General features: G+C 43.7%; 1 protein-coding gene across 1 annotated transcript in view; it reads left to right on the top strand.

Moving 5' to 3' along the window:
• Positions 1-21,865, top strand: part of SH3PXD2A (SH3 and PX domains 2A) — a 366,396-nt gene that overhangs the window by 236,054 nt on the left and 108,477 nt on the right. Inside the window, exon 7 of the mRNA XM_015420129.1 lies at positions 6,699-6,743. Coding sequence (XP_015275615.1) covers positions 6,699-6,743 — 45 coding nt within the window. The remainder of the gene's footprint in view (positions 1-6,698; positions 6,744-21,865) is intronic.

Genomic DNA, 21,865 nt, shown 5'->3' with positions numbered 1-21,865 from the left:
GCAGCGTGTGAGCGGGCGTCCAACGGAGGGCTCCGCAAAATGGAGGGTGAGTATGAACGCGTTTCTGCCGGCAGAAACGCCCCGTCTGAATGCACCCAGAGTGTTGAACTGGATAGGCCACTGGCCTGTTCCAACATGGCTTCTCTTACGTTCAGTCATTGTTACCGCTGAAGGGCCCCAGTCAAGTGGTCCTTGCAGCGCTGGCAAAGCTATTAGAGCTTATCTCTGCTTACTTCTGGTTGCCACTGACCCTCTCAGTCAGTGACTAGCTGGAAATCACCCTGTAAGTTAAATTATGAGTCTTCCCCTTGCAGAAGGCTGAGATGTGGTTCACAAGAAATGTTAAGATTATTATGCAAACTTTACTCTGTATGCATTCCTGAAACACAGGATTAGGTAGGGCAAAAATAGCCTGGGAACAGTTTAGCCAGCATGCCGTGGGTGCTACAGCAAATGGAATCTGTATACCAGTAACCCCCATTTGGGTGCTATAAGACAAACTGCTAGTATGTCATAAAAACATAAAAGAGGCTGCCTGTTGTATCTCTGCATGATTGCTGCTCTGGCATTCCTTCCTTCCAATCATCTATACCCCCAGGGCAACAACTCTCCTATGGTTTGGTCATGCAGTCACTCCTGTGCTGAAGAATTTCCTGCTCTTTGTGGGGGTGGGTTTCATTATACACCCTAAAAATGAGAAAGAAGTGCTCTCCCAGCTGACCCCAGGCTGTGATATGGGTACAGATGGTCCCTACTGAAGCTAAGTGAGTCTGTCCATGTCTGTGGAAGACCTAGCAGGAATCTTATGTATGTTGCTTTCAGCTTTGTGTTCTTTGATGAAAGGCTGAACATAAATGTAATATGTATTCTTTAAAAATATATCTCTGACTGGGAAATGGCATGGTACACAGTAAGGTCCATCTGCTGCTGTGTGGGTTGAAGAAAGCAAATGATGACTCTAAACAAAAATGGGTTAAGCAACTGAGCTTTGTTGCCCCAGCTCTGCATACTGCAGTCTCTCTGATGATCTGTATTTCTTCACGGGACTCTAAATGCACCTAATCAGTTAAGTGATACTGTCTGGTCATCAGCCAAAGTTCCCTCCCCATTTTTGGCAGGCGTTCAGCTCTTGCCCAAATTCCTGCCATTTCCTCCTAGCTTGCATAGCTGTAAATGTTATTGATGGCAATGAAACTATCCAGACTCTCTCTTAAAATCCAGCTGTACCACTTGGACCCTAAAATAGCAGTGTTATAGCCTCCTTCGGATCTGAATGCATGCTGGCTTAATATAGCAACCATATGGGAAGGGGCGGGGTGGGGACTGGAGCTGCAATCCATCTGGACTCCCTGAAATTGGAAAGCTCCCCCTGGGTGTAAAAGTGTCCAGACAAAACAAAATAATCCTATAGATTCCCAGTGTCTCAAATGAGAGTCTTTCTTTAAGCATAAAGGCAACATATATTGTGCTCTGAATGAAACACGAGTGGAAATTTTGTCCCTTGCGCTCTGTTTCTCAATGACGAGTAACTGCATTTATAGTCTGAAGACTACTTGTGTAAAAGTCATAATATGCCTTGTTTATGCAGCGCATGTGTAATATCACTGCTCAAATTACAATCTGGAAAAATGGCTCTTGTAGCTGAAGAGGGGTTGGGCCTTGAGGGGTTCTCCCCCCCTCCTCACCTGGGACTTTGTGGACCATGTGATCAGTTCTGAGGCACTGTTGAGTCGCACGAATGCCAGATGTGAATATTTTCAAGCAGTTTGTGGGCAGAGCATAAACCAGGCAGCTCTGTTTACGTGGCAAGCAGAAATGTATTCTGATTGGTCTGTGAAGAAACAGAGAAAGGGGCGGGGTGAAAGAACCTGAAGCAGGACAACAAGCTAATGTTTTAAAAGATGGACTCTGTATTAAACAATGCAAACGAGGGTTCAGCACTTCTCATTTCTTATTGAAATAGGCATTATGTTACAGAGAAATGGTATGTGTGTGTGTATAAATTGCTATTTCTCTCAGCATAACAGCAAAATGGAAAGCCCCCCCCCCAACAAATTTAATACAAGGAAGGGTTAACTTGCAACAGAATACTTGACGTGGAATTCCCTGCTGCTACTGCAGAAGTGATACAGCAAAGCTGTGGAGGGTTTCCAGACAATCTGTTTAAAGTGTACCAAATGTTCATTTGTTGCAAGCAATCCTTACATCTTTTGCTTGAAAAATCTTGCTGGAGGGCATAACAAAAATAAAGTGCACAGCATTAGGCCTGGTTCATACATTCCGGAGAATAAGGAGAGAGAACATTTGGGTAATAGAATGGCCTACCCCACTGAACATTCCTTGCCATTTAAAAAAGCCATGCACATGGAAAACAGGTTCTAGCCCCCCTCCCCGCTCTTCTGTCTTCCTTTGCATGGGGAAGGGATTAAAATAGGGGAGCATTTAAACTGTGATCCTTCCACCTGCAGCCTGAAACTGTGCAGTCTGCTGTACCACCTCATTTTCCTTTGTATGTGAATCAGGTCGTAGGCCTGTTGAAAGAAACCATGCGACAGAATAGCACTATTTATAGCACACTAAATTTATAAAGCAATCTGCAGTCTTTAGTCCTTACATACTTGTGCTATAGGCTAAGCTGGGGAGAGTATTTGTGTGTGTGTGTGTGTGCGCGCGTACAAGGTGTACAAGGTCACATAGTGGCATGCTTCATATGTAACGACTGCATTTGGACATCTCTTAACTGTAGTTAAGACTGAGTAGTGCTGACTGGGAAGACTGATGATTTGGGTGGAATTGGCATTGGAAAAGCAGGTTAACAGCTTGAGGGTGCTCGTGGATCCAGCCTTGCTGTCTGAAAAGGCTGGACTGTGGCAGTACAATGTATGTGGGGCTGCCTTTAAATACAAAAACTACAGTTGGGCTGCGGTCACACGGAACAGAAGCCACACAAGTGAGACGGAAAACAGGCGGAGTTTCCGGGCGCGATCTCACCAGCACATCTGGGAAGCGTAGCACTCCCGTGGCTCAACCGAGGCTTCCAGCCGAAACAGCATGGCAAAAAACTAGTACCTCGGAGGTACTAGTTTCCGGAAACTGCGGGGCAAGGGCGGGCGTCTGATCGCGTTTCCGGTGGCATCCGGCGCCCGCCCATGTCCCCTTGCAAATAAGGTGTGGTTTTTTTGTCCAAGTCTCTGTGGATGCGCACACGCACCCAACGGAGCATGCGCATTTGTCGTGTACACACACAAAAAAAACAGTTTGGCGCGGCACGCGCTTCTTCATTGCGCGCCGGCTTGTCCTGTGATCAGCACCTCTCCCTTGCCATGGAACCTCCACGGTTCCTCCACAGGACCTCCATGGGAGGTCTGATCGCGTAACTGCGCAGTAGTTTGCCCCAGGGCAAACAGCCACGCTTCTCCCCCGCAGTTTCCTGCCCGTGTGACCGGGGCCCAGGTTCAGAATGCAGCGGACCAACTTTTGACTAGAACTCAATTGTTAGCATATTGCTGTAGTCCTAGGCAATGTTCCCTCTAAGCTGTGGAGTCTTGTGAGCAAAAAATTCTACTTTGTGAGCTACTGGCATTAAAGTTGTGAGCGAGTGATTTGGCTGCTGCCTAAACTAGTTTGCTCTGGAGCCATCCTTCCTGAGTCTAAGGCAAAAATGTGTGAACCGGAGGCTAAAAAACTGTGAGCTAGCTCACACTCTCAGCTTAGAGGGAACACTGGTCCTAGGCAATGCTCCCTCTGAGCTGTGGAGTCTTGTGAGTGAAAATTCTACTTTGTAAGCTACTGGCATTAAAGTTGAGAGCAAGTGATTTGACTACTGCATGAATTAGTTTGTTCTGGAGCCATCCTTCCTGAGCTAAGACAAAAACTTGTGAGCTGGAAGATAAAAAAACTGTAAGCCACCTCACACTAACTCAGCTTAGAGGGAATACTGGTCCTAGGAGGTTTGTGTTGATTGCTTATCTGTTTCTGGGCTCAAGGTGTAAGATGCTTGTTTTATCCTTGCATGGCCTGGGCCCCACATATCTGATGCACTACATGCTTGCCTGTTGCATTCATTGTGCCAACTTCTCCTCTTTTTCAATGAGAGCTCTGGAACAGGCTACTGGTGGAGGTCCATGGGATGCCTTTTCTCCCAGCCAGCTATGTGAAATGGGTCTTCAGGAAAGTTTTAAATGTAAATGAATCAGTTGGCTGGCGTTTGTTCTAATTTAGACTGTTAACGTTTATACTATTGGTGTAGTGGTTAAGTGTGCGGACTCTAATCTGGGAGAACTGGGTTTGATTCCCCACTCCTCCACTTGCACCTGCTGATGTGACCTTGGGTCAGTCACAAGCTCTGGCACAGCTGTCCTTGAAAAAGAGCAGTTTGTGTCAGAGCTCTCTCAGCCCCACCTACCTCACAGGGTGTCTGTTGTGGGGAGGGGAAGGGAAAGGAGTTTGTAAGCCGCTCTGAAGCTCCAAGTGAAGGGCGGGGTATAAATCCAATCTCTTCTTCTTTTTCTTCTTTTCAGGTTTAAAATTATATTGAAGCCGTGTTGAATCCACAGTCAGTGGAGAAAAGCAGAGTAACAGTATTCAGATAAATAAAGTAAAAATTAAGTGTTTGGTCTCTCTTATACTGATGATCGGGGCCGCTCTGAAGCTCCAAGTGAAGGGCGGGGTATAATAGCATAACACGCCCCACCCCACAGCAGAAACTCATTAGCATATTAGGCCACACATCTGATGCAACATATTAGCATATTAGGCCACACCCATGCCTTCCCTTGGCTTGCCCGGGCAAGCCAGCCCTTGAACAGTCAGGGGGTGAGATTTAAATGCCTCCCCGATCCTTCCAGCCCCCCCAGCCCCCCCACCTCGGAGTCGCCGAGGGGGGTTTGCTCTCCAGGCCTTCCCTCTGTAGCCACACATGCAGAGGTTTTGGCTGTAGTGGGCGTGGCCAACTCTGAAGCCAGACGGAACTCCGTTCCTGTGCGTTCCTGCCCAAAAATAGCCCTGCTGATGATATAAGAAGCTTTTATGTTAATTTAAGTTTGCTGTAAAGAAAGGCGGTATAGAAATGTGTTAAAGTAATGCTAAGCAGATGTTTAGAACTAGATGGGCTGGTTGTCTTCCCCTTCAGAAGCCTTCTCATCTTTGTCTAGCTGCTGTCAGAGGAGGGGAGCTCTGGTATTCCTCCTATATATACATTCATCTTTTTCTTTGGACGTCTGCACTGTAGCTTTGCCAGGGCTTTCCCCTCTCTAGTTCCCTGCCTTTTATGCTCTGCCTTAGATCAGCTGCTGTATGTGTGTGGGGTGTGTGTGTGTCATATGATGGGGGAAGAAATGCTTCATTAAAAAATTTATAACCAAATAGTATTCAGGGCAATCTGATTAAATGGCAAATGTGTGAGTAGCTTGATTCCACTTCAGCTGTTCTTGGGGAGATCAGCTCAAGGATAAAATCTTACTCTCTTTCTCTCTCAATCCCCTGCACCAAGTAGATCAGTTGTTTATTATTTTTTTAAAAAGCTCATCATGTGCCATTGCAGGAGCATATGGTTCCAATAGAGCCATAAGCTCCAGGCATTTTCTTATTCCAGCTATTTTTCGTCATTGCCTGTTTTTTTGGCTCTTTCAATATTGGTTTGGCATGGCCATTGCAAACTCTGTTTGGGGTAGTTGGGGAGTTCTGAAATATTTTCCCTGGATGGAATTATTTTGAGGCTTTATTTCATTATGCTGTCACCTCTGTTTCTCTTTACCCAGTGAAACCTCAATAGGAAGATGCAGTCTGTATGTTGTTTTTCATGCCATGCATGAACTCCTCCTAAAATAAAAGCCTCATGGAAAAAGGTTTAGCCCCAGAAGCTGATTTCAGTGCCACGTCTTGGCTCTGGAACATCTGAAATGATGCCCTTGAGCACACGCAAAATGCCTTTCCCTTACCTCTCCATAACCAGTTGGCTGTCATACAGTTTAGTGTGAGGGTAAAGGCTTTCCAGGTAAAGGAGATGCCTTCTCTTCAAGAGAGCAGAATTCATTCAGGAATGTGTACTTAACTTTTCATCTTATGGCTGGTGAAAGTGAGACATAGGATTTGGCCACCAAGCTATCATAACACTTCAGTTACAGATCTAGTTTTCATGAGATGTATTGTGATGCAGTGAATGCTGAGACTGTGTAACACAGAGCTCCAGCATCTGTACAACTTCCTTTTGGGCACAGCCCCAGGTGCTGTTGAGCCCTGAATGGTTTGTGTGTTTCTGACCGTTATGATCCATTATGATCTGTGGAATCTACCAAGAGCATCCTCTTGCACCATAGTAACTGAGAGGGTTATTCTTGGTGATTGTTCATAAATATGGAACTCCTTATCTCTGGAGACTTTCCAAGAGTAGGGAGGGAAGGCAGGCAATTGCCCTGGTTCTTGGCTGGGTCTGGCTTCCTAGTGGCAATCCTAAATGGAATACCTTCAGATCTAGGCCAGTATAAAATGCATTTCTTCACTCTGGGCCTGTTGTCTACATATTTCTGCCATGGGAATAACTTTGCAATTTCTAATGTCTTTCTTTAGCAGCCCTTTCTGATCAATAATTTCTTGAGTAGTGAGAATTCTGCTGCTGCAAGACAGGAAAACTTTCTCTGTTTCTAATTTCTCTTCTGCTTTTCTTATTTCTCTGCTGCTCCTTTTCTTGGGCTCTGAAGTTTGGATGTCCGGCTTGTCTGATTCTCCAAAGAAGGCTATCGGAGGTACAACATTACGCTTGCATGTATTTGTGCTTGTGTTTCAGTACCCTGAGTGTATTTGGATTGGAGCTGTTTTGACTTTGGAAAAGTTACAGGGAAGACAAATGGCAAAAACAGGAAGGATTAAGAGGCCCTCATTCACATGTCCATAGGTTCTGAAAACCAGCCCCCCACTCACAAACTCCATGCTTCATATGCAGATGAGGCTTACCCGTGTCCAAATACAGGGTCTAGTTTGGCCTTCTGGATCTGGATTAGTCCCATGTGATAAAACTTGCAGTTATGATACTCATCACTTGCCCATGCAATATTTATTCTGTTACACCTTGATAGATACAAGTTTCCCCCCCACCCCATCAGTTCAACTTGGATAGAATAAACATTGGACATTGAGTCCATGTTGATTCTAAAATGGGCCAGGAATGTTCATCATGTTTTAATACATAATTTCTTTTCTGTCAAATATGATTCCCACAACACTACCCAGTCGATAAGTGATGCTAACGTGCATGCCTGGTAATAAATTAAAGTAGGTAAGCCAATTGCTCCCTTTCTTCAGAGTCCTAAATGGTACTGATGAAAGGATCGATAAATTCCACTCAGTGTCCATCCAAATTCTGTAACGGGAATGTCACATTAGGCATAAGTGTGTAAGGTTGTGAAAATGGTTAAATATGGATGCCATCGGAGTGCTGCGTGGGTTAGTGAGATACGGTGGTAGAACTAGCTTGTAAGTCTGAGAAGGGCTCACTAACCTTCTAATTTCTGTTTCATCATTGGGGGAATAGATGGGGGGCGGCTTCTAGTATAAACCTCATTTTGACCTTGATGCTGTATAATGCTGGGCTTGTGAAGAATATAATCTTGTTTTATAATCAGGTGGTGGAAGAGGGTATTGATCTTGCTTATGTGGCTGAAATTCAGCTGGATGATTCTGGTAGTTATTCTCTTTGATTTGATTCCAACTAGGAATGCAGTTCTCCATCAGACCCCATCTGGGAGATGGAGGGAGGAGTTACCGTCATCCTCTGGGAGTCTTTTTACTTCAGTAAACTGTTACAAGGCATTGATCGTGTATGGGACAAATTTGGTACCCTCTTGTTTTAAAATTAACCTAGTTTCCAATAGGTGCCCTGTCTGAGTGCTGGAAATAATCTCTTACCTGATGTTGGTAAGTGTAAGGTGATGATCATTGGGACAAAAAATCGCAGCTTCAAGTATAGGCTAATGGGATCTGAACTTGCTGAGACTGAGTGGGGAAAAGATCTCAGGGTCCTAGTGAATAGCTCAGTGAAAGTATCAACCCAGTGTGCTGCAGCAGTGAAAAAGGCAAACTCTGTGCTAGGGATTGTTAGGAAAAGGATTGAAAATAATATGGCTAATATTGTAATGCCCCTGTGTAGATCTATGATGCGGCCTCGTTTGGAATACTGTGTACAATTCTGGTCACTGTGTCTTTAAAAAGACATCGTAGAAGTAGAAAAGGTACAGAGGGTGACCAAGATGATTAGGGGGTTGAATCACCTTCCCTATGAGGAAAGGGTGAAGAGTCTGAAACTTTTCAGTTTAGAAAAGAGATGAGTAAGACGGGGACGGCAAAGGATGAGATGGTTCGACAGTGTCATCGATGCAACGAACATGAAATTGAGCAAACTTCAGAGGACGGCGGAAGACAGGAGGGCCTGGCGGGAGCTGGTCCATGGGGTCGCGAAGAGTCGGACTCGACTGTGCGACTGAACAACAACAACAAGGGGGGAGGTATATCATAAAATTATGCATGGAGTGGAGAGAGTTGATGAAAAGAGATTTTGCTCCCTCTCCCAAAAGACTAGAGCTCAAGGGGCTCCAATGAAGCTGATGGGCAGTAGATTCAGGATGGACAGAAGGAAATACTACTTTGCACAGACAGTGATTAAAATGTGGAATTTGCTGACAGAGTGATGGCCACAGGAATAAACAGCTTTAAATGGGAATTAGATAAATTTGTCGAGGCTAGGTCTATCAGTGGCTACTACCCATGGTGACTGAGGGGAACCACCATGTTTACAGGTACTAACCCTCTGAATCCCAGAGCCAGGAGACAACATCAGGGGAAGGTCTCGGCCTCTATGTCCTGTTGTTGGAACTGGTTGGCCACTGTGTGAGACAGGATGCTGGACTAGATGGACCACTGATCTGATCCAGCAGGGCTCTCCTTATGTTCTTTTGTTGTACACTCTCAGAATGATGATCCTGTGGGACTTCAGTATCCATGCAGAGGCCTCCTTGTCTGGTAAGAGTTTGTATCCCAGGTTGTGTTGGACCCATACATAAGAGATGACACGTGTCAGATTTGACTTTTTGCACTGAGCAGATTTACAGTGGTCTGAAGAGGGTCTGAAGATATGGCCACTGTCTCTTGAAGGCCTAGATCAGAGGTGTCAAACATGCAGCCCGGGGGCCGGATCAGCCCCCCGGAGGGCTTTTATCAGGCCCACAGTGGAACTGGCTGTCTTCTGCTTCTTCTTCCAGTTCTGCGGCTGCTGTGTCATTGTAGGTTTGCAGCTTACAGATACACACCTGAACAGCATACTCAAGATTGCAACAGCACAGGCATTTTGATGCAGTAATTCAGAGCAAGAGGTGTCAGTAATCAGACACTGTTAAATAAACAAAATATTGCAAGAGTGCTAATGTTTTAAGCATGTTTTTATTTTAAGTAAAAAAAAACCTTTGTGTTTGTGTCCTTTATAAAGTTTAGATCACTGCTACCTGGCATTACATTTTATAACACACATGGCTCGGCCCAACAAGGTCTCATTTATGTCAGTTCTGGCCCTCATAACAAATGAGTTCAACACCCCTGGCCTAGATGGATGAGGGTGGCTCCACTTTCAGCCATGCCTTCAACAGTGCCACCTTTCAGACTATTAAATCCCCAGGGCATCTTAGAATGTCAAAAGATCCATCCGCCCCAAATGATTGGGGGAGCCGACTATTCTAACTGGTCCATTACCCCTCAGGGAAAGTCATGCTCCAGCAAGTTATTGAATGAGTTGCTCCCCGGTATTCCCTCTCCTCCTTCAGGAGGAGCCCATTGTTTTCCCAAGAGCTGAGGGAACTGAAGAAGGTAGGGGCTCCATTGCCTAGTATGCTTGAGAACTGGGACTACCAAAGCATGATCAGTGCCTTATTGGCATATTAACTGTTCCTAGCCTTGAAGACTGAGCTTGTGGCTCATCAAACTGTTCTGCTTTCTCAAATCTTTACCCTGCTATCCATCCATTGATTAAAAACACTAGCTATTTAAATGACATGTCCTGCTTCAGCTTTCATTTCTCTGCCTGGAATCTAATTTTTCTTCTCTTGGTAATATTGTGAAAATAAATAAATTATTATTTGTTTCCCCTTACTTTCTTAGAAGTGATCATTCCAGTGTTGTTTATATTCCAAGCATGTTCTTTTTCAACGTTTACATCATTCAGCAACACTATGATCTAATTTGATTGCATTGTTGCTCAACAGCTAGTCAGGCTTTATACCTACAGCTGTTGTAAACCAAGATACATTTCAAATGAATTTTGTAAAATATTTTGCATTGAGCCCTTCAGCTTGGATTATCCACTCTCCCGCTCTCTCTTTCTCTGTTTTATATTCTTTTGATTACTTCCTCAGACCTGAGCAATTCTTGTCACATACATCTGTTTGTATATTGATTTTATGAAATTTTGCTGTAAGCTGCTTCAAGTCTGAGAAGCTAATAAATGACATCTTTGCATCTAATGTCTTATTATCCCTTTCCTCAAACATCTTTTCAAAACTCTTTAGTCTCCTGTTTTCCCCCCTCAATCAGCTACTGCTTTCTTCTGAATGCTGGGAGGCTTCTTTGTGAGCCTGCATTTCTGAATAGCAGCATCCTCACTTTCAGTTAAAGGTAGGGTTGCCCACTCCAGGTTAGGAAATTCCTGCATATTTGGGGGTAGAACCTGGGGAGGGTGGATTTGGGGAGGGACCTCAGTGGGTTGGGGTGCCATATTCCCACTGACGGCAGGAGACCCCCCCTCCCCGGTGTCACTACCTCCTGCTGCTCAGCTGGGCAGCAGAAGGAAAATGGCTGGTGAAACGGAGGTGACATGATGCAACTTCTGGCGTGACCTGGAACTGACATCATCACAACAGGCTATGCTCTAGTATTTTCAAATTCTATGGTCATGCCAGAAGATGCATCATCATGGCAGGGATGCCAGTTGTGCTCCCACCTAATTGTCAGTTCCTGAATCTCCCATCTCCCAGCAAGGTATAATACCATAGAGTTCACCTCCTGAAGCTTTCATTTTCTCCAGGGGAACTGATCTCTGTAGTCTAAAGATAAACTGTAATTCTAAGAGGTCTCCAGCCCCCACCTAGAGGTTGGCAAGCCTAGGTCAAAGATTTCTAAAGTTACTACTGAGTGAGGGTGTTTCGTCTTAAATGTGACAAAGTTTGAATGCAGTGGTACCTTTAAGACCAATGCACAATTACTGAAGCTGAAGCTCAAATACTTTGGCCACCAAATGAGAAGGGAGCACTCACTGGAGAAGACCCTGATGCTGAGAAAGATTGAAGGTAACAGAAGAAGGGGACAGCAAAGGATTGGATTGTTAGACAGTGTTATCGATGCAACAAGCATGAAATTGAGCAAACTGCGGAGGACGGCGGAAGACAGGAGGGCCTGGCGTGATGTGGTCCATGGGGTTGTGAAGAGTCAGAGTCGATTGTGTGACTGAACAACAACAGCAACTTCTTCAGATACATTGAAGCAGACTTCCTCAAGCCTTAAACATAGGTGGATAGAGTGCTTGAGGAAGTCTGTTTCAATGTATCTGAAGAAATGTGCATGCACACAAAAGCTTATACCCAGAATTAAACTTAATTGATCTTAAAAGTGCCACTGGACTCAAACTTTGTTCTATTTCTTCAGACCAACAGGGCTACCCACCTGAATATATGTGTTTTTTGTACTTTTCTAAAATGTCATTTTACAAGTCCTCCATGATTTTCCATGTAGCTACTTTTCAGAAGTTGACTATTTCAAGCTAACATTCCTAACAAAGGAACCTAGTTTCCAAACAGTATTCTACAAATCCCAGTTAATTTGTTTTCATAACTAATTGCACAATACTTTTAAGAAAGAACATGGTCTTCCCAATGTTTATTATATATTTCACAGGAAAACAGGTTTCAAAATATTGCACAATATCAAGTTTACTTTTACACCATCACACAGCTAGTTAGACCATGTTAATAATACAAGTGATCACTGGATATCTCCCAAGGTAAAATTTCATAGTATTGCAAAATTTCCAATTTAATTAAGTAACGTTATCTTGCTAACACTATCTCTGCAATGGAAGAGACAAAGGAACCCCCCCCCCCATTTTTATTAAAGGTGGCACAAATTCAAATATCATACATCTATATTAAATTAGGCTCCATTGTTGCACTAATCATACCCATAAAGAGAAAGGGAGGGCAGTAAAGACGTCCAGTATTCATTACAATCTCCTTAGGATGGGTCCCGGAAGCGTGGTCTATAAATCTACATAAAACAAGTAATACGGCATATTCACAAATTAGATGCAGCAGCTGCATAGCCTGAAGCAACATGCCTTTGGTAAGAGACTACTTCTGGGCATTAATTACAATGCTGGAGGGCCAACAAAAGGTTGACATGTCCAATCCAGATTAAATTGAGCCCTCTACCCACAGCACCACCAAAGAAAAGGGGTGTGTGTCATACCCAGTTAATGAAGACTGATAAAAACTGTGTCAAAGGGCTCCACATGGCAAAGGGTTCTGGCTTCACAAAATTCTGTCACAAGTAGGTGCTGCTGTTGAACTGTGCCTGCAATCTCCAGGTGTTCAGTGCACCCAGAAGTACACTTTATGGGTGCTTTGGGAGGCAAAGAGTTCTCATGAGCTCTCATCTTTTTCCTCTCTAACACTTGGGAGGAAGGTGGCCACCTTAAGTGGAACTGCACCCTTCTAAACCATTTGACTAACTCAGTTTAGGATGACCCTGTGAGGCACGGGGTTTACTAGAAAGCATTTTTCCTCTCTTAAGTGTAATTTTCCACTTTTTAAACAGCTGCTTACTCCCTGTGTGATGGGAACAGCATTTGCAGTGGATGAAAGCAGAAATGAGCATTGGCATGCTATTGAGAAGGCAGGGAGTGTAGCTGAATGTAGCATTCAGTTCCCAGTTCCCGTAGTTTCAAGAGAAAGGCCACCAGAAAATGTTGAAAGAGTGGTGATCATGAATGGTGGCGGAATGGGGCGGAATTCTGTTTGCCAGGAGCCAGTTCCAGATGCTGGCCTGCAGCCCTCTTGCGGCAGGCAGTGCTGGTGAGTGACACCAGAGGGGTTCCTTCCTTCTGATATGGGACTCCTGAGCCCGACAGGTTTTAATTACTGGGATTGGGTGATGGGAGATGCATCCATTAAAGCACTAGTTTGGAAAGTTGGAAAGTGATACTGGTTTTTTTGGACCATGTGTATTGGTTCATCTGTGGATCCAGGTGGTGTGCAGAGTGGGAAGGTATGGTGGAAGGAGGAGTGCTGGTGCAGGGAGACATGGTGGTGTTCATGACATGTCTGAGCTCAAGTCACATATGGGGAAGCATTGCTAGTGAAGCTCTCTTACTTGGTTCCACCTTGACCATGATGGTGTACGATGCCAGGTCTGTGAAAAAAGAAGATCTCTATAATATTTGACCCATTCTGTAAGAAACCATGCTCGACTGAAACATGCAAGTTTGAATCTTATGCTAACAGTCTGAAACTCTTGACACTAACTGGATAGAAGTCCTTCACCAACCTCAAACTTAAGTGAGAGAGTAGACATTATAGCTTGCCAGAGGGGGTTTCTGGATGAACTAAAAAGAGGTGACCTCTGATTTGGAGTTGAGGACCAAGTCCTTGGGGACTTCAGTATATATGCCAAGGCTGCCTGGTCAGGTCAGAATGAATTCGATTGGGACACAACTAGAGCATTTTTGGTGGAAAATTTGAGATGAAACAAACAGAGCATGCCATTGAGCCAATTTGCAGGCCAGGCCAATAAGAAACACAGAAGATCATTTTCTTCTACCATTGCAACAGCTGTCATCTCATCCAGCTTGATTGTTTCAGAATGACTTGATAGCACTTGAAATATCCGAAGGAACTGCTTGTCCTTTAATGATCAATTCAGGCTGATGTAGCCAGTGGATGTTGACAGCGTCTTTTGGAGTGTGTGAGCCACCACTTGTAAGCTTGACCTGTGTCCATCCTGACTTTTAAACTGATATCGGGAAAAGATATTCAAGCCATTGGTTAAAATAATTTATTCTTCAGTGACTGAGGAGGCTCTCCCTAGACATTTGAAAGAAGTAGTTATTAGATCTCTGCTTTAAAAACCTTCGTTGGCTAAGGATGAGGTCACCGATTATAGGCCAGCTTCCAATTTACCTTTTGGGAGGAAGATTATAGAGTATGGGGGTAGCTAAAGATGTAAAATTTCCGGAAATGTTGAAGCTCGGAAAAAAACCCGTTTTTTTCCCGGAAAAAACGGAAATTTTCGGAAAAATTAAAAAAATGCTACATTAGCATTTTTTGTCTTTTCTAGATTGAAAGTCATTCTGTTACTTTAGGAACATAAAATATGACTATGGCCATTTTTACTTGGCATGAAATTATCACAACTAGCATATTAAAAATATAGTGTATCCAAACAATTATTACAAACAGAATACCCATCCACATGCAAAAACAAAACTGAAACCTTTTTATTTTCTTCTGACAAGAGCACCTCCTAAAGAAAGAAATGCATCTTGTTCTTGCATTGGAGAGTTCAGTTTGTAACCTAGGACTTGCTTGTCCTCAGTGCACAGAAATTAGATCAATCTAATGTCATATATATATATATTAGAAATAATTTGGAAAATATTTGAACACCTTGTCTTAAAATATTTTTTTCATCATGTTAAAATAAAACGTTCCATAGTCAATTTATTTTACTGTATTTTATTTTTTCAATTTTTCCAATTTTTCGGAAAAAAAAACAAAAAAGGCTTCAGGAAAAAAATGGAAAAAAACTGGGTTTTTCCCGATTTTTTCCGGGTTTTTTCCCGGGCCTTCACATCTCTAGGGGTAGCAAAGCAGCTCCAGGGATTATTGGGTGACACATCTGCTTTTGACCCATTTCAATCTGGCTTCAGGCCTGAGTTCAGAACCAAGGTGGCTTTACTTGTACTGGAGAATGATCTTTGTTTAAAGCTGGATAGGGGACAGTAATCCCTACTGATACTGTTATGTCTAACTGCAGCCTTTAATGCAATTGACTTCTGCTGCTTCAAAAAGCAACAGCCCAATTGTTGTCAGGAAGCAGCCAATGGAAACATAACTCACAAGGCAACGTATCCTTCACAACAAAGGACATATGTAAAGAACCCTCTACTTCCATATATCTCTTTTTACCAGCCATGGTCTTTTGGTGCCATCTATTGACTATTTCTCAGTTAAGGTAGCCTGCCTGGCATTTGCCAGAGCTCATGCCATCTCCAGTATAGTTCCCACTTTGTGGAACAGGCTCCCTAAGGAGGTGAGGGGGGCACTGTCTGTAGAAATTGGGGGGGGGCACTGCAAGGCCATTTTATTTGCTAGAGCTTTTAAAGGGGATATAAGCTGCAGGTAGTCTTAGGGGGGAGAGGGTTATTTAGTGTTTTATATTTGTTAGTCTTACAGGGTCCTGACTAGTTGCTGATGATGTAAGACATGGCAGTTGTGATGCACTGAAGATGTTTGTTGTGATTATGAGTTCCATTTATTAATTGCCACCTAATCCACCAAGGGTGCGTTCAGACGGGGCGTTTCAGCCGACATAAACTGTACCGGTTGGAACTGGTGCAGTTTATGCTGGCTGAAACGCGATCACACTCACCTCCTGACTGCGCAGCACATCGCAATACGCCCGTCCATACACAGCGGGCGTCGGCGGTTTGTTGTGTTTTTTTAACCTAGTTTGTGCATGTGCATAGGCAGCCATCCACAGAATGGCGATCTTCACGCATACGCAAATCACCCCATCTTACATTTAAAGTTTAAAGGTAAGGACTTACCTTTAAAGTTTAAAGAGCAAAGTGGCCTCCCTGAGGTCCTGGACTCCTCTAAAAGATAAGGACCTTTCCTTTTTTCCCCCAAACAAATGCTGGGGCGAAGCTTCGCCCAAGCGCATATCGCCGACCTAAAAAAAAAATGGCGGGCGAAAATTGGAAGCCTCGGGCTTCCGAACGGAAGTGGCTCTACAACGTTGGAGAGTAGGAGAGGGGGGGGGGGGGGGTAAAAGCGATTACAACCGTTGCACTCAGGATACCACCACTTGGGGACCTAGTGGCAGAATACAACGGTTTAAAGTTCTTTGCAACGGTTAGGGACGGAAGGCAGATGTTCGCCATGTGAACGCTGATAAGTACACCGATTCCAACCGACACCTATACCGTTGCAAATGCCCCGTCTGAACGCACCCCAAAACTTGCATTACTCATGCACAGTTAATGACTAGTACAAAACAAAATTTTGCTGCTTTTCAGAAAATAACAACAGTCAATACAGCATGAAAGGTTCGCTTTAAGTTACTGATCTGAACATTACTATTATAATGGTATCTGGTTATCATCTTCACATGCTAATATTCCTGAACTTCATGTTTTTCTGATTTTTCGGTGTGATTTCTCCTTTTCTTCCTATTTGTTTTGAATGACATTCTAGGGAAAGCGCTCACTTACCCATTACCAGCTATAGCTTCTAGCCAGCTCTGATGATCAAGAGAATCCCATTACAGCTGACACCAAAAGTGTATAGTCCTGAGTCAGCCCTTCAGACTAATGAGATGAGGCATACAAATAGGAATATTGATAACTAACATGTGTATCTTGTTAGTGCCTAAGCTTTTAGAGTTGTCTAATTTGCTAAAAGGCATTCAGCAAAGATTGCATTCTCTTAAAAATCTTGCAAACAGCAAACAGCTATAAAAAGTGTTTACTCTGTAATAACCAGTTCTGGTCTCTTGTTGGAAACTCTACATTTTTATTACCTACATAATGTCTTGAAGTGAGCAGTGAGGTCTCACAAGGATTGGTATTGGGGCCGGTACTATTTAATTTATTCACAAATGATCTGGAACTAGGGCTAAGTAGTGTAGTGGCCAGGTTTGCAGATGACACAAAATTATTCAGGATGGTGAAAACCAAGGCTGACTGTGAAGAGCTCCAAAAGGATCTCCACAAACTGGGTGAGTGGGTGGCAATGTGACTAACGAAGTTCAATGTTGGTAAGTGTAAAATGATACACATTGGGACAAAAAAAACCCAACTCCAAGTATAGCCTAATGGGCTATGATCTTGCTGAGACTGAGAGGGGAAAAGAGCTCAATGAGAGTGTCAACCCAGTGTGCTGCAGCAGTGAAAAAGGCAGACTCTGTGTTCAGGATCATTAGGAAAGGGGTTGAAAATACAATGGCCGATATTATAATGCAACAAAATGAATTGAATTAAGAACCAAAAGGTTAAGGAAATCAGAATATAAGGGCCTAATAGTTCTGTGTCTATAACAGAAGCTTAAATATTATCAAATATATGAAAACATACATGTATTTATTACAAATTCAATAAAAACAAAAATAGGCCCAAGTAATAGCCTCAGTTCAGAATAAAATCATACATTAATCCCAACGATAAGACCATTATTGACCCTGACCAAATGCATTTCGGCAAATTGGCCTTCCTCAGTGGTCAAACAATGTTGTTACAGAATGACTCCAGACATTACAATAATACAGTCATTTCTATTACATTACTATTGGTTCCAGACTGCATCTTAAGGGGGTTTTTTACCAGGAAAAAAGGTACACAATTGAACCATTATTCAAGGGAGGTGTACCTGACCATGGCAGCAAGTTATCTAAAATGAGGCCTCTAATTTATATCTCTGCCTTAGATCACAGATGTAGACTATAAAGAATTTCACCTTGGCCTAAGTTTTAAGAAATTATTGTATTATTATGAAGTTTAGAGCCATTCTGTAACAACATTGTTTGACCACTGAGGAAGGCCAACTGGCCAAAATGTGTTTGGTCAGGGTCAGTAATGGTCTAGCTTTGGGACTAATGTATTTTATTCTGAACTAAGGCTATTACTTGGGCCTATATTTGTTTTTATTGAATTTGTAATCAATACATGTATATTTTCGTCTATTCAGTATTATAATGCCCCAGTATAGAGCAATGTTGTGGCCTCACTTGGAATACTGTGTACAGTTCTGATCACAGTATCTCAAAAAAGACATCACAGACATGGGAAAAGTACATAAGAGGGTGAACAGGATGATTAGGGGGTTGGAGCACTTTCCCTATGAGGAAAGGCTGAAGAGTCTGGGATTTTTCAGTTTAGAAAAGAGACAAGTGAGAGGGGGACATGATAGAGGTTTATAAAATTATGCATGGAGTAGAGAGAGCTAGCACAGAGAATTTTTTCTCCCTCTCCCAAAATACTAGAACTTGAGGTACTAAGCCTCTGAATCCCAGAGCCAGGAGGCAACATCAGGGACAGGCCTTGTCCTCTATGCCCTGTTGTTGGCCCTCCAGAGGAACTGGTTGGCCACTGTGTGAGTCAGGATGCTGGAATAGATGGACCATTTGTCTGATTCAGCAGGGCTCTACTTAAGCTCTTATGTCTAAATGATATACCTTGGTGGGTAATCAGTCATTGGACTCCACTATGACATTTCTTGAAATGAAGTTTAAGTGATGGGTAAAAACAGTTGGGAGCTTCATTGAGTTTGGGGTTAGGCTTTTTCATAACAATTGCAGATACCAAATAAAAGGGCTTGCATGTATCTTTTGTTGTTGTTGTTCAGTCGTACAGTCAAGTCCGACTCTTCGCGACCCCATGGACCAGATCATGCCAGGCCTTCCGGTCTTCCGCCGTCTTCTGAAGCTTGCTCAACTTCATGTTCGTTGCATCTGTGACACTATCTAACCATCTCATCCTTTGCCGTCCCCGTCTTCTTTGACCTTCAATCTTTCCCAGCATCAGGGTCTTCTCCAGTGAGTGCTCCCTTCCAGGGCTTTTTGGTAGGAAAAGCCCAGCAGGAACTCATTAGCATAATAGGCCACACCCAACAACAGAAATGCATTAGCATATTAGGCCACACCCCTGACAATGCAGCTCGTTAGCATATTAGGCCACAACCCCATGCCTTCCTTTGGCTTGCTCAGGTGCCCTATGGCTGCAGGGAGCCCAGGCAAGCCGGCCCCTGGAGGGAAGGGAAGGCATTTCAAACTGCCTTCCCTTGGCTTGCCCGGGCGCCCCTTCCCTCCGTAGCCACGCACACAGAGGTTTTGGCTGTAGTGGGTGTGGCCAACTCTGAAGCCAGCCAGAACTCCGTTCCTGTGCGTTCCTGCCCAAAAATAGCCCTGCTCCCTTCTCATTTGGTGGCCAAAGTATTTGAGCTTCAGTTTCATTATCTGGCCTTCCAGATAATAAATGTATCTAGATGTCATTAATTCCAGTATTCTTTACTGATCAGGGTCGGCAATTATCAACTGCATTCATTCAACAGGAGGGTGATACAACAGGCTTAGAATTGCATATACACCTGTCAACAGTTATTTTGTGTATTTTATTTTATGGGACTTATATCCCACCCTCCCCACACTGTAGGCTCAGGGCGGGTACCAACATATAGGTCTGCAATTAATGCAGATTTACAAATAAAAATGTATTACAACAATCCAGTAAAATCAGTAAAATCTCAACACACTAAAACAACAGCATGCCTCAGCGGATAGTATTGTGGTCTCAATCGGCTTCTAGGATCTGTGGTCACGGGAGGGGAGGCCAAATCAAAGTGGATGCCTGCTGCCTCAGCTAAAGGCCTAGTGGAAGAGCTACATCTTGCATGCCCTGGTGTGAGGTAATTAACTGTTCCTGCACAATACAACATATTACATATGTGGTAAACAGTGTTCCCTCTAAGGTATGGAGTCCTGTGAGCAAAAATTCTACTTGGTGAGTGACTGGCATTAAAGTTGTGAGCAGGTGATTTGGCTACTGCATAAATTAGTTTGCTCTGGAGCCATCCTTCGTGAGCTAAGACAAAAATGTGTGAGCCGAAGGCTAAAAAACTGTGAGCTGGCTCACACTAACTCAGCTTAGAGGGAACCCTGGTGGTAAACGGTAGTTGCTTAATCCATAGGGTAAACTTCTACCAGTGGTTGGCTATGGAATGACACACTTCATAGATGACTACCTTATTAATATGGGAAGTTTGGTACAGCTAAGTGAGAATGGTGCATTATTGTTTACATCATTGTTGTATGATATGTGCATTTGAGGACCTTCGTTAAAGGCATTATTGCATAGGCACCATAGACTGACAGTTACAACTCAAAACATTTCCACATCGCACGAGATACATAATTGTATCAGCCAGGTTCTGTGCAAGCTCACCCCCCCCCCCAATGCTATTAATTGCGTCTTCTGTCCTAGAATGTTCTCTGGCCCTGAGCACAAACCAGGGATTTACAGTTTATACTAGAGCCTTACCCCTGAACATGCACTTATGTGAATCAGAATAGCTATGATAAAAAAGGCCAAGTAGTCCCAGGAGACCTTGTTCCCTGGAAGAAGCAAATTAGGTTTCCCTTGCTCGAAAGCCAGTCGAATCCGACTCTAGTTTCCAAGCCGAAGAGCCAGCCCATCTCTGTTTGCAGCCCATCTCTGTTTCCAAGCCGAAGAGCCAGCGCTGTCCAAAGATGTTTCCGTGGTCATGTGGCCAGCATGACTAAACGCCAAGGCGCATGGAACGCTGTTACCTTCCCACCAAAGCGGTACCTATTTCTCTACTTGCTTAAGCTCCCAGGAGCATCTTTGCATGGCTGGCAGCTAGTCTGCATAGCAAGGAGATGGGTAGGGTATGAAAGCAGTCTGAAAAACCAGAGGCAAACATTTGCCCTTGGATTGTACATGCCGTACACTGGAGGCCATATGTGCTTCCTTAGGTGGGCTTTCTGGTTTAAAGAATTCAAAGTTCTTTCAGGTACCGAATTATGTTTTTTGACACTTAATAGAAAGCAAATTTTGCAGCCCATCTGATTCCTTTTGTGCACATGTTCAAGGGAACTAATATATTCTGGATGTGAGAGGTAAAAGAGGAGAGGGGGATCTGTAGTTGTGAAATGCTGGCCAAATTCACAACAAGCCTGGCCAGGTTTACCACGGTAATAGATTAACTGGTAGTGGGACCTCAGCAAAAGTCCACTGAGAATGTTTCAAACACAGTGCACCGAACTCTGAAAAGAAGAGGAAACTGTTGCAGGCAAAGCATTTAGTAGAAGCCAGGTCATTTGATTTTTAAAAAAATGTCTGCCTCTACTTGTGCTGCTGTTTAATGCTGTTAGGCTAAAATCAGATCCTTGAAAACCTCCTTTCCCCCTCCAATGCAAACGGTTGCTTACTCATATAGGTGGTAAAGCATGGTGATAAAATGTATGGAGTCAGCACTCCCCCAGTATCTCTCCTTTCCCCCATGGTTATCTGAATAGCAGTTTGGGTTAATGCGCAAGCATGCTGAGAGGCTCTTGATTGCAGGCCTCAGTGGCTACATCCTGAAATTACTTAGGTAGTAGGTGCTGAAGAAGATCTCCCAAGACCCTGGATGCGTGCTGCCAGTCAGAAAAGACTGATCTGAGATAGCTAGTTGACCCATTGACCTAACTATGTGGCAATTTCATATGTTCGTATATGGGCTTCTGTAGTGTGCAAAGTAGAGTTGGCAGGTTCTTACCTGATGCCAGGCGAAGGGTGGGAGGGAGCTCTCCGGGAGTGGGGGGCAAGGCAGTGTTGCCGTGCACAACATCCTCAACATGATGACATAATGCGGAAACGATGTCATCATGCCGGAGTCGTTACGTGGTGATGCTCTGGTATTTTGGGCAAAGCTCTATGGTTATAGAATTTTGCCCAAAATACCAGAGTGTTGCCATGTGACATCCTCGATGTGATGATGTCTCTTCTGCATGATGTCATCACATTGGAAACATTCCGCAGGCTTGTGGCTGTTGGGGCGGG

This window comes from Gekko japonicus, unplaced genomic scaffold (genome assembly GCF_001447785.1).
Source record: "Gekko japonicus isolate JY-2015 unplaced genomic scaffold, Gekko_japonicus_V1.1 scaffold29, whole genome shotgun sequence".
In the NCBI taxonomy this organism is placed as follows: Eukaryota; Metazoa; Chordata; class Lepidosauria; order Squamata; family Gekkonidae; genus Gekko; species Gekko japonicus.
Note: the sequence above shows the minus strand (reverse complement) of the source record. Positions and strands in the feature narration are given on the sequence as shown.